Here is a 12,995-nt window from a genome sequence, read left to right as displayed (position 1 = left end):
CTGGGAAATAAAAAGACAAGGCTGGTTTTAACGGACCTACACAGGTGTAAAATCTATAGATTAGATTTTTTTTCCTCTTGTAAGATTGATAAATAACCAATCTATTAGAGCATGGATGTCAAACTGGCTCCAGAAAGGGCCGTGTGGCTGCAGCTTTTCTTTCAGACCAAGCTATAGCACACCAGACTCCAGTCATCTCATCAAGTGAGTCCAGTCTTAACATGATGACTTGATTAAATGATCTGGTTTGCTATTGCTTGGTTTGAAAGAAAACCTGCAGCCACACGGGTTTTTCTGAACCAGTTTGACACCCCTGAATTAGAGGATGCGGTAGAAAAAGCATGGGACCACTTGACTGTTTTTTTTTTTTTTTGATTTGGACAAACATGCAGGGTGTATTCAGACCGGAAAGGTCCACTGATCCGCTTGTTTGGGCCGCACCAAAAACCAACTTTATGTTTTTCATAAGGTTTGGTTTGTATTCAACTATGAGTTATACTCCACTTTTTGCAAGTGGACTATATCAACATAACCCTAAGCACAAATGTGAAGTTGGTTGGTCCCACCAAGGACAATACAATTCAGTTTTTTATTTAGCCCCAATTAACAACTCATGTCAAGGCACTTTAATGAGGATGGACTTGGAAACAGAGGAGAAATACAACACAATTCCTATATGCAGCACCTCTGCTTTACATTTTTTTTTTTTACCAGTATCATCGACTGTGTGGAGCAGCTCATTAAATGTAGATTTTTTTTGGATGTTTTATTACTAATTTTGGGTCAGTGTGAGGAAAAGAGTCCTATAACACAAGAGAAACCCACCACATGCTGGCAGCAGCGTTGCTAAGCAACAGACAGGAGAATAGGTATGACTTTGATACTATAGGTTTGTCCTAAATCAGGGGTTGCATTATGGAAGGCTGCATTTGTACACCAGTGATGTCACAGCTGGGGAAAATGCATGTCCCAGTTCACAAATCCTTCAAAGATTTCTGCAGCAAGCAAATGTGTCGTTTTTTTCCTTCAAGATTTGAAGGATTCACCACTTTCAATGATTCATTACAGGTTGAAACCCATTGGTCAAGCTCAGGGAGCAATGGGGAATAGCAGGAATAACTATTTATTTGACAGTGAAAGCATTTAAGATGTTTTAGGTGAGAATGTAGCTTTGATAATGTTAAACATCTGCTCAACATATCAACATTTCACTTAATTTAAGTGCTTCTCAATGCTTGCTATGCTCACAGCCCACTCGCTTCAGCAGCTGTCATCTGACGGAATTCTTTCCGCTAATTCATGGTAAATCTACTGCTCGGTCTACCTTTCATATTTATTATAACATTTATAATTCATTTACATTTAATGGTAATGTTGATGTTTGGCTTATGCAACTGTTTTTTTTTATTTTCTTTTCAGCTAATATTTGAAATCAGAAATTAAACTGCTGCAAATCAGGATAAATTCATATAACTGATGTCTTGTGCCATGGTTGTAAGTGACTATGGTATAAGCAGGATAATAAAGTCCATTAGGCAGGATAATAATGTTGGCAAAGTCCAATCGGATTTGGGCTCCATTGGGTTCACAGATTGCCTCACTCATTCCTGGTTGCTAGGTGACAGAGGTTAAACTGAGTTGGGGGTGGGAGTAGTTGAAGAAGGCGAGACTTGTACAACTTCACTGCTTTTCTTTTCTGGCCTGAGTCTGTTTGGCTTTTGGAGGACCTAGTCTATGTAGACCGGATCCCAGGAAGGATGTAGCCTCTAAATTCGGACTTATGTTCACTACTACCCTGGCTTACCAAGTCCAGAGCAACTTATGCTTTCTGTATTGACGTCAGACTGAGGCTAGTCTGTATTTAGGCCAGACTTCAAGTGAACTGCACCATAGTCTGTTCTCCAAAAGTGTGTTGCGGCCCAGATGTTTGGTCTTGACCAGAGTTTGCTGGATCAACACCTGCATAAAAAGGTCTGGACCAAGAAGGGTGAAACCTCCTCTGGTCCATTTAAAGTTGACACAATGCGTCAGATCGGAAAGCCCCCTGATATGATTCTGGTTCTTGTCTAAAAGATAATTAGAAAGTGTAACCTTGACAAAATGCAGAACCTTTTAACTAGACTCTGTGAACGTTGGTGCCTTTTAATTTGCACACAAACGTCAAACAACCGCAGTTTTTGTGATAAAGCCCAGTTTAAGAACCATAGATGCAATTTAAGATGAAATTCAAGTTATCTAAAAAACAATCAGGTAACAGGCATTCATTTTTGAATGACTGTTTTCCTTCAATGAAACAAAGACTTAGGTTTGAAACGATAACAATGAGTTGGTTTAAAATAATCCAACATGCCAAATCTGAAAACTATTGCATTTATTATGCATTCTAAGACTTATTGTTCTGAAAAGATGAACCGTTTTATATAATTTTCATCTTGTAATAGTGGTCCTGTGTTTTCTTATAGCAAACTTCAAATTTGACCCTTCTAATACATAATCGTAGTAAATAATAAATAATCATTCCAATACACAGTATCCGTCAGTCACATAGTTTCCTATTTGTGCTGTCAATCTCTACAATCTCCTGAATTAGCATGGACTTTTTCACCGATTCACTGAAGAGCATTTGCACTGCAATGTCTGGGTTTGTTTGCAATTCTTCTAAAATCTTTCCAATTTTGGAGGATGTGATATATAGAGTAGTAGCAGCTGGATTTCTAAGCATAATAAAAATTACTTCAACAGGAGACTGTGTTTACCTGTGGTGGCCGTTCAGGGATGGGTTCATTGCGCAGTGCTTGTAGGGCTTTCATGGCAGCGCTGTGTCTTGCTGCTTGGCGAGTGCGTCCATCCCCAATGAACTCACGACTCCCCACAGAGAGCTGCACATAGAAGATCTTGGGAACAGGATAATGGTACCTAAAATACACAGAACACAGATAAAATTAGGTCTAAACTTATGTTTTTTAACCTTAAATTTAATACGATGCATGTGTGCGACGCAAAACAGGGGGAAAAAGAACAACATAGCTATCAATTCAGCGAGTTTACACCATTTCCAATTTAAAGGCCCACAACTTCATCAGGGTCAATTACTACACAATGGTCTGTTGGCCAGCTATCTGAGTAATGTCCTGCTATTGAATCTCAGCTCATGGATGCAAAACAAAGCACAGGGACATATATCCTGTAGTCTTTCTTCTTGCCCCGAACATAGATTATCTGCTCTTTCACTGGGCCTTGACAAAGTGGGGCTGAACTGTCACCAGGCAGATTTAAAGGTCTGTGTGCGAGATACCCCTCCCCGCCGGGTCAGTAGGAGAAGAGCTGAGAATGTCTGCCCAAGTGGGGAAAAGGAAAGAAAAATAGTGGGAAAACTAATAAGTGAGGAAACCAAAGATTTTAATATCCCTTTGCCCTGTCTGCTTTAATCACTACAAAGATACACTTATATTCACAAGCAAATACAGACACTCCGTATGTGGTCGACATAAGCTGGGATTTATGTAAATATGTCACGATCAGCGTCTAGTTCCCAGACTGTTTTGTGTATTTTCATGTTTGGCAGTGGTCTTCTATACACAGAAGGAACATCTTAAGATAGAGAATATTTCCCCCCAAACAAGTGTGAACATAAACAGCTGTCCTTTGTATCATTTTGTGGAACAGCCTCCACTGTATTATCCTGCTTGGTTTTATAATATCCAAAAATTGCATTAAATGATAACGCTAGAAATCTGTGCGGCCTTTTTCATGACAAATTACGCACATGCTTCTCATTAGATAAAGAGACATTAGCTTAGGATAATCATACCACAAAAATCCCTTCTTGATATGTACAAAAACACTTTTAAAGAAGGACATAAATCTTTTTTAATAACTGAGATTTATAGCTGCTATCCATCCGATCCTAACTGGCAACCCTTCTGAACCACCATCAACACAGCAATGAAAATCCCTCCCTAATAGAAGGCTTTTATTTATCCACTTGATTGCTTATCGAGCTAAAACAAACTGACTAATAAAATGCATTGGGACCAGATGGATCTTGAGGTCAGACTTCCCCAGTGGATTTCACAGTGCAAGGTCAAATAAAACAGACATTGTAACTGAATGAAAATGTAATTATCATTTGATACTGTAGGTTCTGGTAAGGCGTTTAATATAAACCCACATGTTCGCCTTGCAAGGCAGAGAGATGCTTGCAAGATTTGCAGGCACCAATAAAACAAAACAATGTTTTGGAAAATTACAATTTTCATCTGTGACTTGAGCAGGCCGCTTTAAACCAGTCAGTCAGTTTGGTGTCATAATTAGTAGCAGCTTCTACTCAAAAAACAAAGCTTCATGTCACCTTAGGTAATGTATCAGAAGCCAGGTGTGCAGGACCCCGATAAATGCAACACTTTCAACTCAATGATGGAGCATCAGATGGACCTAGTGAGGGTTAACACTACTCTATCTTAAGTTTTACTTAATTTGAAACAAAATCTTACACCTAAATGTATTGGGCTCTGCTGTCAAGTTACCAAATTCAACTCTCAATACGAGGTAATACTTTTATCAATTTAAAAAAGGAATGATCATAATAGATATCTATCATCACATTTGCCACTTGTTTATAGTGATACTAACCCTGAGAGGGGCTAAACAAGCAGTAAATAGGAATAATTCCTACTTCAGCGCTGGTTCTTATTGTATTCCTCACAGGGAGATTTCCAAACCATGATGGGGACAGCTGGGGTTATACCAAGTTCCTGCCAGCACCCTGTGTTTTATTTGGCTAACTATTAGCGATGCACTGATTCAATACCTGGATCTGGTACCGGCTCCGATATTGACTAATTAGCTGGATCGGATAAAGGACATTCAATTCAGTGAACTTTAGATGGAACTGTTATTTCTCTCTTGCTGCTGCTTATTGATTAAAAAATAATTAAATTACATTTATAACTGTTTTAATTTGTTAACTTTTATGGCAAGGTTTTTGTCAAGGCTAAAACCTTCTCTCACAAGGCAAGATACATGGTTCATTCATTCAACAGTTGAATTGGTAGCGATTTCAGTGATACGCTAAGCCCAGGTATTGATATCGAATTGGAAAAAAAACTGAGTCGGTGCATCTCTATTAATTATTGACAGATTTTAGTTTTGATTTGTCTACCAGAGTATCGGACGTTTATTAAAATGCCAAACATACTGAACAATTACTTGCCAAATAAAGGCTGTTTATCTATTTTATGGGTCTATATTATGAATATTTAAAGAGACTGTTGGCCTAATGATAGATGACAAGTGTTTGCAATATGGAAAGGCTCTAAATTACTTGGTTCAAATCACACAGACTGCCACTCCCTTAGTCCAAGAAAGCTCCCCTGGCAATGTGCAATAACTGCCCACTCTTTCAAAAGAGAGGGAGAGGGGGGGTTAAATGTAGAGGACAAATCAATAATAAAGATGATTAGTATTATTATTATTATTATGAAAGCTGGTTAATAGAGACATAAACTACACTAGATGGGACTTTCTAGGAGTTTGTGACCTGAGTTTATTTTGAGGAAATCAAAATAAAATAAATCTTATTCTTCTCACCTCAAGAATAATTTTCACATGATATGTAGCAATCCTTAATCGTCTACAGTTCTTTTTTTTTCCCATTTAAGACCTATTCAACCAGCCACAACAAAAAAAAAATAAAATATCTGAAAAATACTCCAGAAATCCAGAAGGTCCTTCTCTAGGCCACAGCCCTCCTCTCATGCGCCTGCTCTTAACTCATGGCCACAGGAGTCTTCCCTGGGTGGGGGCCTGCCTAAGCCTTGCACGTCAAGCGTGGCCCCAGGTTCTCAGAGGACATGCCAAGTGCAACACTAGTTAAGGCCAACTGCTCTGAGCCGAGATGGAAGCAGCTGGGGCTGCGGCGTGAGTACAGGTGCAGAGGGGAAGAGAACAGAAAGATGGAGAAGGACACGAAGGAGAAAAGGGAAAGAAAAGAATGAGAGGGAGAGAGAGAGTGAGGTCTGTGGGAGATCCGACTCCACAACGTGGGAAAGTAGTGGCTTACACACAAGCAAGTAAGCCAAGAGTGCAGGCCAGCACACATGCACACATCAAAATCACGTAGAAAACACAGGAAAAATCCTCATTAGTGACCAAGTCTGCATGATCATCATTATTTTTGTTAGAGTTCTTACAACGCAGATGAAATTAGATCAGGACACATGCTGAGCTCTAAGCAAAAGGAAAAATGATTATATAGACAAGAGAACAGCATCTGTTCTATGTGAGTCAAAGAACAGAAGAACCGATACCAGAACTCAATCAAATGATGAATCATTAGCATTTAGATGTGAGTCTTCCAGAAAGCCTGCCTTTCATGTAAGGCCTGGTAGCGAAGGTTACCGTTTCATTTTAATCATTCAAAAGGCCATGTGTGAACACACAAAGAAACAGATACATTCAAAGATCACGCTGCCTTTAAGGCCCACACACAGTCCTACTGGGAAATACAAGGTTTGTTATTGCAATCACTGCTATGAATGACATTTCAGCTGGAAAACATTTACTTCAGTGGCATGAAAAAGAAAACAGCCTTCCCCTCAAAATGACTGTGCAGAAAAGAGTAAAGATGAATCATCCATTATTAAATGTTACAGCTCTTCTCAAACCAAACTACTTAGTTGTAATTTGTTATTCTTGGCAGTTTTAATTTTTTGTGGTATTTGGTAGTATTTAGATACAATTCTGTCAAAAGACAAAGCAATTCTCCCAGCATTTTGACTGACTGCATGTTGTCGATGACTTGACCACATACACTAGCTTCTTTGACAAAACTCTTGTAGGTAAGCTTTTATTTTCCACTCGTCGTAGGCCAACATTGGTCGACTGGTATAGACGAGCCAACTGCATAGGTTGAGGATTTGATATAGTAATGTTTACACTGGCCAGTAGCAAAATTCACAATTATAAATGAGACCACAAATTAGTTTCCAATGAGGTTGTTAAGAATATTAGACGTATACAATTGGAAGATTGGCAATTAGAAAGTGGCATCATTGCACAGAATTTTTCCGACATAATTTAAAAAAAAAAATAATAATAATGAGATGACACAAAGAGGAATAGGGTTTCTGATGTTCAAAACCGCAACTATGTACAGCATCACTTTCCACGAGTGTCTTTATGGGTTTATGACAGAAAAGCAAAAAACAAATTGCTGCAAAGTACACAAAGGGAAAGAAATTAGGTTGTGCAGTGAAATGGAAAATTTAAATTAAACATATAGTAAATTTTTTTTTTTAAACATAATTATTTGTGCAATATTTTTACTATTGTTTACAATAAAAGTGGAAAAAAAAGACCATGTTGGTCCCTATAGGTTCCTCTGTCTGAATGGAGTCATACAGTTGAGGGTTTTCGCTAGGGCTGCAACTAACGATTATTTTGAAAATCGATGAATCGGCCGATTATTTTTTCGATTAATCGATGAATCGGACACAAAATATTTTTTATATATTTTCATTCCAAAATAAACATTTTAGACAGAACAAACAAGCACGCAAGTACAGGTTTCTCATTAACTGTACTGGTGCAATATGAAAAATAAATGTTTGTGTTAAAACTACGCAAACTTACATGAGAAATGTAGCTGTACATCCACAAAATATAGGGTATGTTGTTTCATAAAGCGCAAAAAGAGACAGGCATTTTTGTTTTTTAAAGCCCCTAAGGGGTTCAAACAATAGGCCCCCCCATTTCAACAAATGAGGTTTTTATAGACTAGAAGAGTTCTGCCTTTTAAGACAGGAAAGTATAGCAGTTAAAGTTGCTACTTGAGAAAATACTGAACCATAGAGATAAAAATAGCCCTGTGATTCAAATTATAAACTGTATTTGGAATAAAAATGAGAGAACTAGGGGTGCTAAAAAACACATCCTCCAAAGACAGATATTTACATGGGAATGTGGCAGATAATTAATTGACATATTACTGATCTTGCTGGATTTTATTCTGCTTTACTTCCATAAATTGCAGGATCTTCTTTACTTTATCTTTGCCAGAAGATTTAAACTTTAAAAGCCTTGCCCTCATAATTTGCAAATTTATTTATTTATAAAGAAAATATAAACGCTGCTTAAGCTAATTCAAATGAAATTAAAAGTAAAATAAGTAGCCAACCTTATCCCTGTCTGTAACCTACTAACAAGCTAAGGAAAGCATCAGATGAGCTACCTGAGAAACTAACGTAACGTTTCCCCACTTTAAAATGAAACAAACATGGTTACTCATCCTGCTGATGAGCTCTCTTCACTGCCATCGAAGGCCCCAACGTGTTTTCTTTTCAGGTGCTGCGTCATAACAGTAGTGCTTCTGTGCCATGTTTATTTGTTTTTACAAAAGTTGCATGTTACGACTTTTTTCACTTTACAAAGCGCAGGCTATTTTAATTATTGTGATCAATTTGCGCCGTCAATCCCGGGGCATGCGCGCTTCATTTGCAGTCTGGACGCTGAGGGTAAACTCCTCACTAAAATCCTGCGGCTCGGACTGCAGCGCTGAGAGGGATTCCTGTGGGAGAGAGAGAAAGGGGTTGGGATGGGGGAGGCGCCCCACGGCAGCAGCTGCCGCTGGAGGAGAAGAGTAGGAACGATACATGCTTTCACGTAAGAGTCTCCAAAAGCCGCCAGTGACACCGAAAAAAGTCGCCAGATTTGTCGCTAGTAGCTTTTTAAAGAAATAGTCGCTGGAGGGGTCTGAAAAGTCGCTGAGTTGTCAACGCTGCAACTGCGGCGCTGACTCGCTCCGCCATATTTTTTTTTCTTCCCCGGGATGACGGTGGCGGCGGATGACGCATTAATCGCGCGACACAACTAATCGATGATTAAATTCGTTGCCAACGCTTTTAAAAGTCGATTTTTATCGATTTTATCGATTCGTTGTTGCAGCCCTAGTTATCTCTGCTTCTTAACAATTATGCGGGAACGACCACAGCTAAAGTTATGATAATGTTTTAACAATAGCTAACTTTGACAATTTTCAAATACTTCTTTTGTTTATTAAACAAAAAAATGTATAAATCAAAGTTTAACTTAAACAGGATTAAAAAAATGTTGACAAAAACATATGAACTGATATATTAACAAGTCGTATCACAACAGAGAGAAAAGAAGCTAACTTAAGTGTGATGCATTTACCTATTACTCCTTTAACAAGTTATACAGCAGGAGAAAGAGGTGTTTATTGTTAAGATTTAACAGCTTCTTCTTAGAAAATAAATGTGTTTTATATGAACTAAAAAGAGAAAATGTAAGCAACTTTGGTAAGGCAGAAAAGCCTTGCAGCAAGAAGGTTCCGGGTTCGATTCCCAGCCCGGGGTCTTTCTGCATGAAGTTTGCATGTTCTCCCTGAGCATGCGTGGGTTCTCTCCGGGTACTCTGGCTTCCTCCCACAGTCCAAAAACATGGTTAGGTTAATTGGCTTCTCTAAAAAAAAATTCTCCTGTGTGCGTGAATGGTTGTTTGTCTCTGTGTTGCCCTGCGATGGACTGGCGACCTGTCCAGGTGTACCCGCCTCTCGCCCATTGACTGCTGGAGATAGGCACCAGCAACTCTTGCGACCCCACTTGGGATAAGCGTGTAAGAAAATGGATGGGATTGTGAATACAGATGTGCAATGCTGATAAAATAAGCAAACTAAAACAAAACCTTATACCGGACTTTCCTTTCACTGTTTCGTTGCTCTTAAAATTAGTTTTTAATCACATGAATAGATATTTTATTCTGTAGAAAGAAGTTCAAAGCATATTTACAGCTCTTTAAGCAAAACAGGTATGATATATTACACATACATTACAGTTTTTTTTTAGAGTATCAAGAATAAATCCCTATACACATTTTTTGTATAATTTATGTGTTGAGATTATCACATGAAAACAGCATGAATTAAAACAAAAACCAGCTTTTGCAACTTTTACATTTTTATGCATTTTGACCTTCATGTCACACTATTGCTGTAGTTCAAATCTTGTACTATTTGGTATTCGTTTGGTAAATGTTAATGTCATCTAACAATTTGTTTGATGCTTTCACATCTAACTATTCTCTTTCAGCACTTTAACTCAATGAACGGCAACAAAAATACACTTTACATTTGCAAAAGGGCTGGACGATTAATTGCATTTGCAATATAATCCCTTTTTAACAAAACATTTTTTTCAAATCTCGGATGCACTCAATTTTAGTCACATTGCAATTTAATGAGAGTAAGACATTACATTTCTCACTCCAACCCTTTAGTTGGCAGTAATACACTTAAAGTAGGTTTGCCACCACATGGAAAAGAAGAGTGCGTTTTTGCTAGCATGAAGATCCATGCATGCAAATAGAAGTAAGCACCTTTTTACTAGGGCTGAACAATTCATCGCATTTTCAATATAATCGCGATTGAAAAAAATGCAATTTCCAAATCACGGACGTCTGCAATTTTTGGCTATGTAACAATTAGTGAATCAGACGCGTTCTTTAGGTCTCAGTAAAATGTTTAAAGTGGATTTGCCTCCACATGGAAGGGAAGACAGTTGCATGTGAGATAATCTAATTTTATTACTTGTTTTAGAGTTTATATATTCATACATAGCACCAAGTACCAGTTAATCAGTTTAATACATAGACTGGTTTGTTGGTTGCCCTTTGGACTTCATGTTCAACAAGGACTGATGTCCAAATCAGTTAAAAGCTGTTCTCTTGAATAATATTCTGATTAATGAAAACATTAAAAGTTCTTGATTTAAATAGTCCTTGTTTACAATGGTCTTTATTTAGGGGCCATTTTTGTTGCTTGTGGTTATTTAGAGAAAAGTCAAAATTAAATTGCAATTTTGGTTGAAATATATCGTAGGCAGAACACGATCATTAATTAGGACACAGCGTGTCTTTTAGCACCTAATCTGCACAGCGATGAAACAGATTGATTTGTTGTTTGGATATGTTTAAAAAAAGACACGATCATTTAAACTGGGGGAAAAAATTGCATTAAATCGCAATATAAAGAAAAAAAATTGCAATTAGATTATTTTCCAAAATCGCTCAGCCCTACTTTTTACACAGAGGTTGCAGTAGAGTCCTGTAATGACGTACTCTGGTCAAGCAAACTTTTAAGGAACTAAAACCCCAAATGTGAAACATTTTCATGCTTGTGGTTGGTGCAAAGAAAATTCAATATAAAAATCGGAATTGCAGCATTGGCTGACAGTAAACGCAATTTTAATTTTTGTCAAAATCGTTTAGCCTTTGGTTTGCAAAAGTAAAAAAAAAAAAAAAAGTCAGACTTTCGTTTTATTGAGTTAAGAAAACTAGGTTGGTATTCAAGTTGATGCCACTAGTTATTAACATCAGTTTACAAACACTTCCTTGCAAACACACATTGTAAAGAGTTTATAGAGTAGGTTTTCTCAACACCTGAATCAGATATAAAGATGGCAGCCTCTTTGTTCTGTTGCCTGAATTGAGATTTCTGCTTGTTCTGTAAATTGTATCTGTATTTGGCATCCGTGAAACAACAGAGCCCACCTGCATTGCCTCAACACTTCAGGTTGGTGGTCGTGGGTGTCAGACTGTGAGGAATGTTTTCCTGGCAAATCCTGGGCCCCATGAATCTAATCAATCAGAACGCCACAGCCTTAAAGGCAACTTTCACCAGACATGCACAATCCTTAATTGACATTTTCTTTTTCCACAATCATGCAGAATGTCACCAACGCCAATTATTTACTTTAAAGAGGTATTCGTTACCAAGCGCCTACATATTTAAAATAGGTAAAATATTTCTTTAAAAAAGCAGTGATATAAATTTGGAGTAATGTATAATTGACTTGGATTTTAATGAACTGGAAGTTGTTTTTGTAAACATAATATAAACATGAATCAACTGAAAAAGTAAGAAATGAGGGAACCACACACAGACAAACAGCAGCACATGTATGGAAATGTAGAGGCCATTTTATGACCCAGCATCTGTAGGCTTGGCCACCAAAACATCTACTGGACGCACATAAAAAAAAAAAATTAATACCGCACACTAGGACATAAAGCTTTGTAGAGGGGATGGGACTGCGTTGGGGAGGTAAGGGGCCACCGAGATCTGCAGGAAAAAAAATAATATACACAAAAACTTGGAAAGCCTTACTCCTCCACCAGCTGCACTTTCCTTCAATCTCCTGCCAGAACTTTACTTGTTTTCTCTTCCTCCCAACTTCCATACTTCATTCCCTTTATCCATCATGGATGGCTCCCTTTTTCTTCAGCCTCACGCGATCGCTCATGTAGAAAATACATGCCGTAGTCAAGTAAACACATGGCTCAGAACATCAAATGTGTTGATGGGGGAGTGGAGGAGATTGCATTTGGATCCTGTATGTATTTTAAAACAGCTAGACCACAAGAGAACATGACGAAATGTTGAGATCATTTAGGAGAATAAAATTAAACTAAATAAACAAACAAATCTAGATATTATCGTTCAAACCTGATCAATGCTATATCTTTACTTAAAGGACAATGAAACGGAAAGGTGCACCAAACTGTCAAGCAATTTTTTGGCTCTGACAGGTGATAGGCAGGTCAAATCTTGGCACCTGATTTATTTGGAAACTGCCACTACTTTAATTCTGCAAATCCAATACCTACCACGATCTTTGATGTACTTTGAGTTTATCAAAAGGCAGATTAAGGTTTCGAACGTGAAAGTATTAGTTATACAAAGATAGATGTATTACTTTTTTTCAGCTGGACTCACTAAAACGTATTTTAAATAATATGTAGTTTTCCGGCAATTTATTTCAGTCCTCATAGGACTTTCTGAATCTGATTTAACTAAAATTGTTTAGTCAAAACTCAAAAAACATCTGAAACTGGTATCAGAACAGAATGAGTTTGAAATGTGTCTTCAAAAATCAATCCATCCATCATCTACAAGCTTGTCAATCAGATATATAGGAGGC

The 12,995-nt window shown here is 37.7% G+C and overlaps 1 protein-coding gene across 1 annotated transcript in view; it reads right to left on the bottom strand.

Annotated features, from left to right (window-relative positions):
• Nucleotides 1-12,995, bottom strand: part of stau2 (staufen double-stranded RNA binding protein 2) — a 120,272-nt gene that overhangs the window by 87,669 nt on the left and 19,608 nt on the right. Inside the window, exon 6 of the mRNA XM_038268656.1 lies at nucleotides 2,757-2,916. Within this exon, the coding sequence (XP_038124584.1) occupies nucleotides 2,757-2,916 (160 nt within the window). The remainder of the gene's footprint in view (nucleotides 1-2,756; nucleotides 2,917-12,995) is intronic.

The sequence above is a fragment of the Cyprinodon tularosa genome, unplaced genomic scaffold, assembly GCF_016077235.1.
Source record: "Cyprinodon tularosa strain WSP-4 unplaced genomic scaffold, ASM1607723v1 ctg707, whole genome shotgun sequence".
NCBI lineage: Eukaryota > Metazoa > Chordata > Actinopteri > Cyprinodontiformes > Cyprinodontidae > Cyprinodon > Cyprinodon tularosa.
This window is presented reverse-complemented; position numbering and strand designations above follow the sequence as displayed.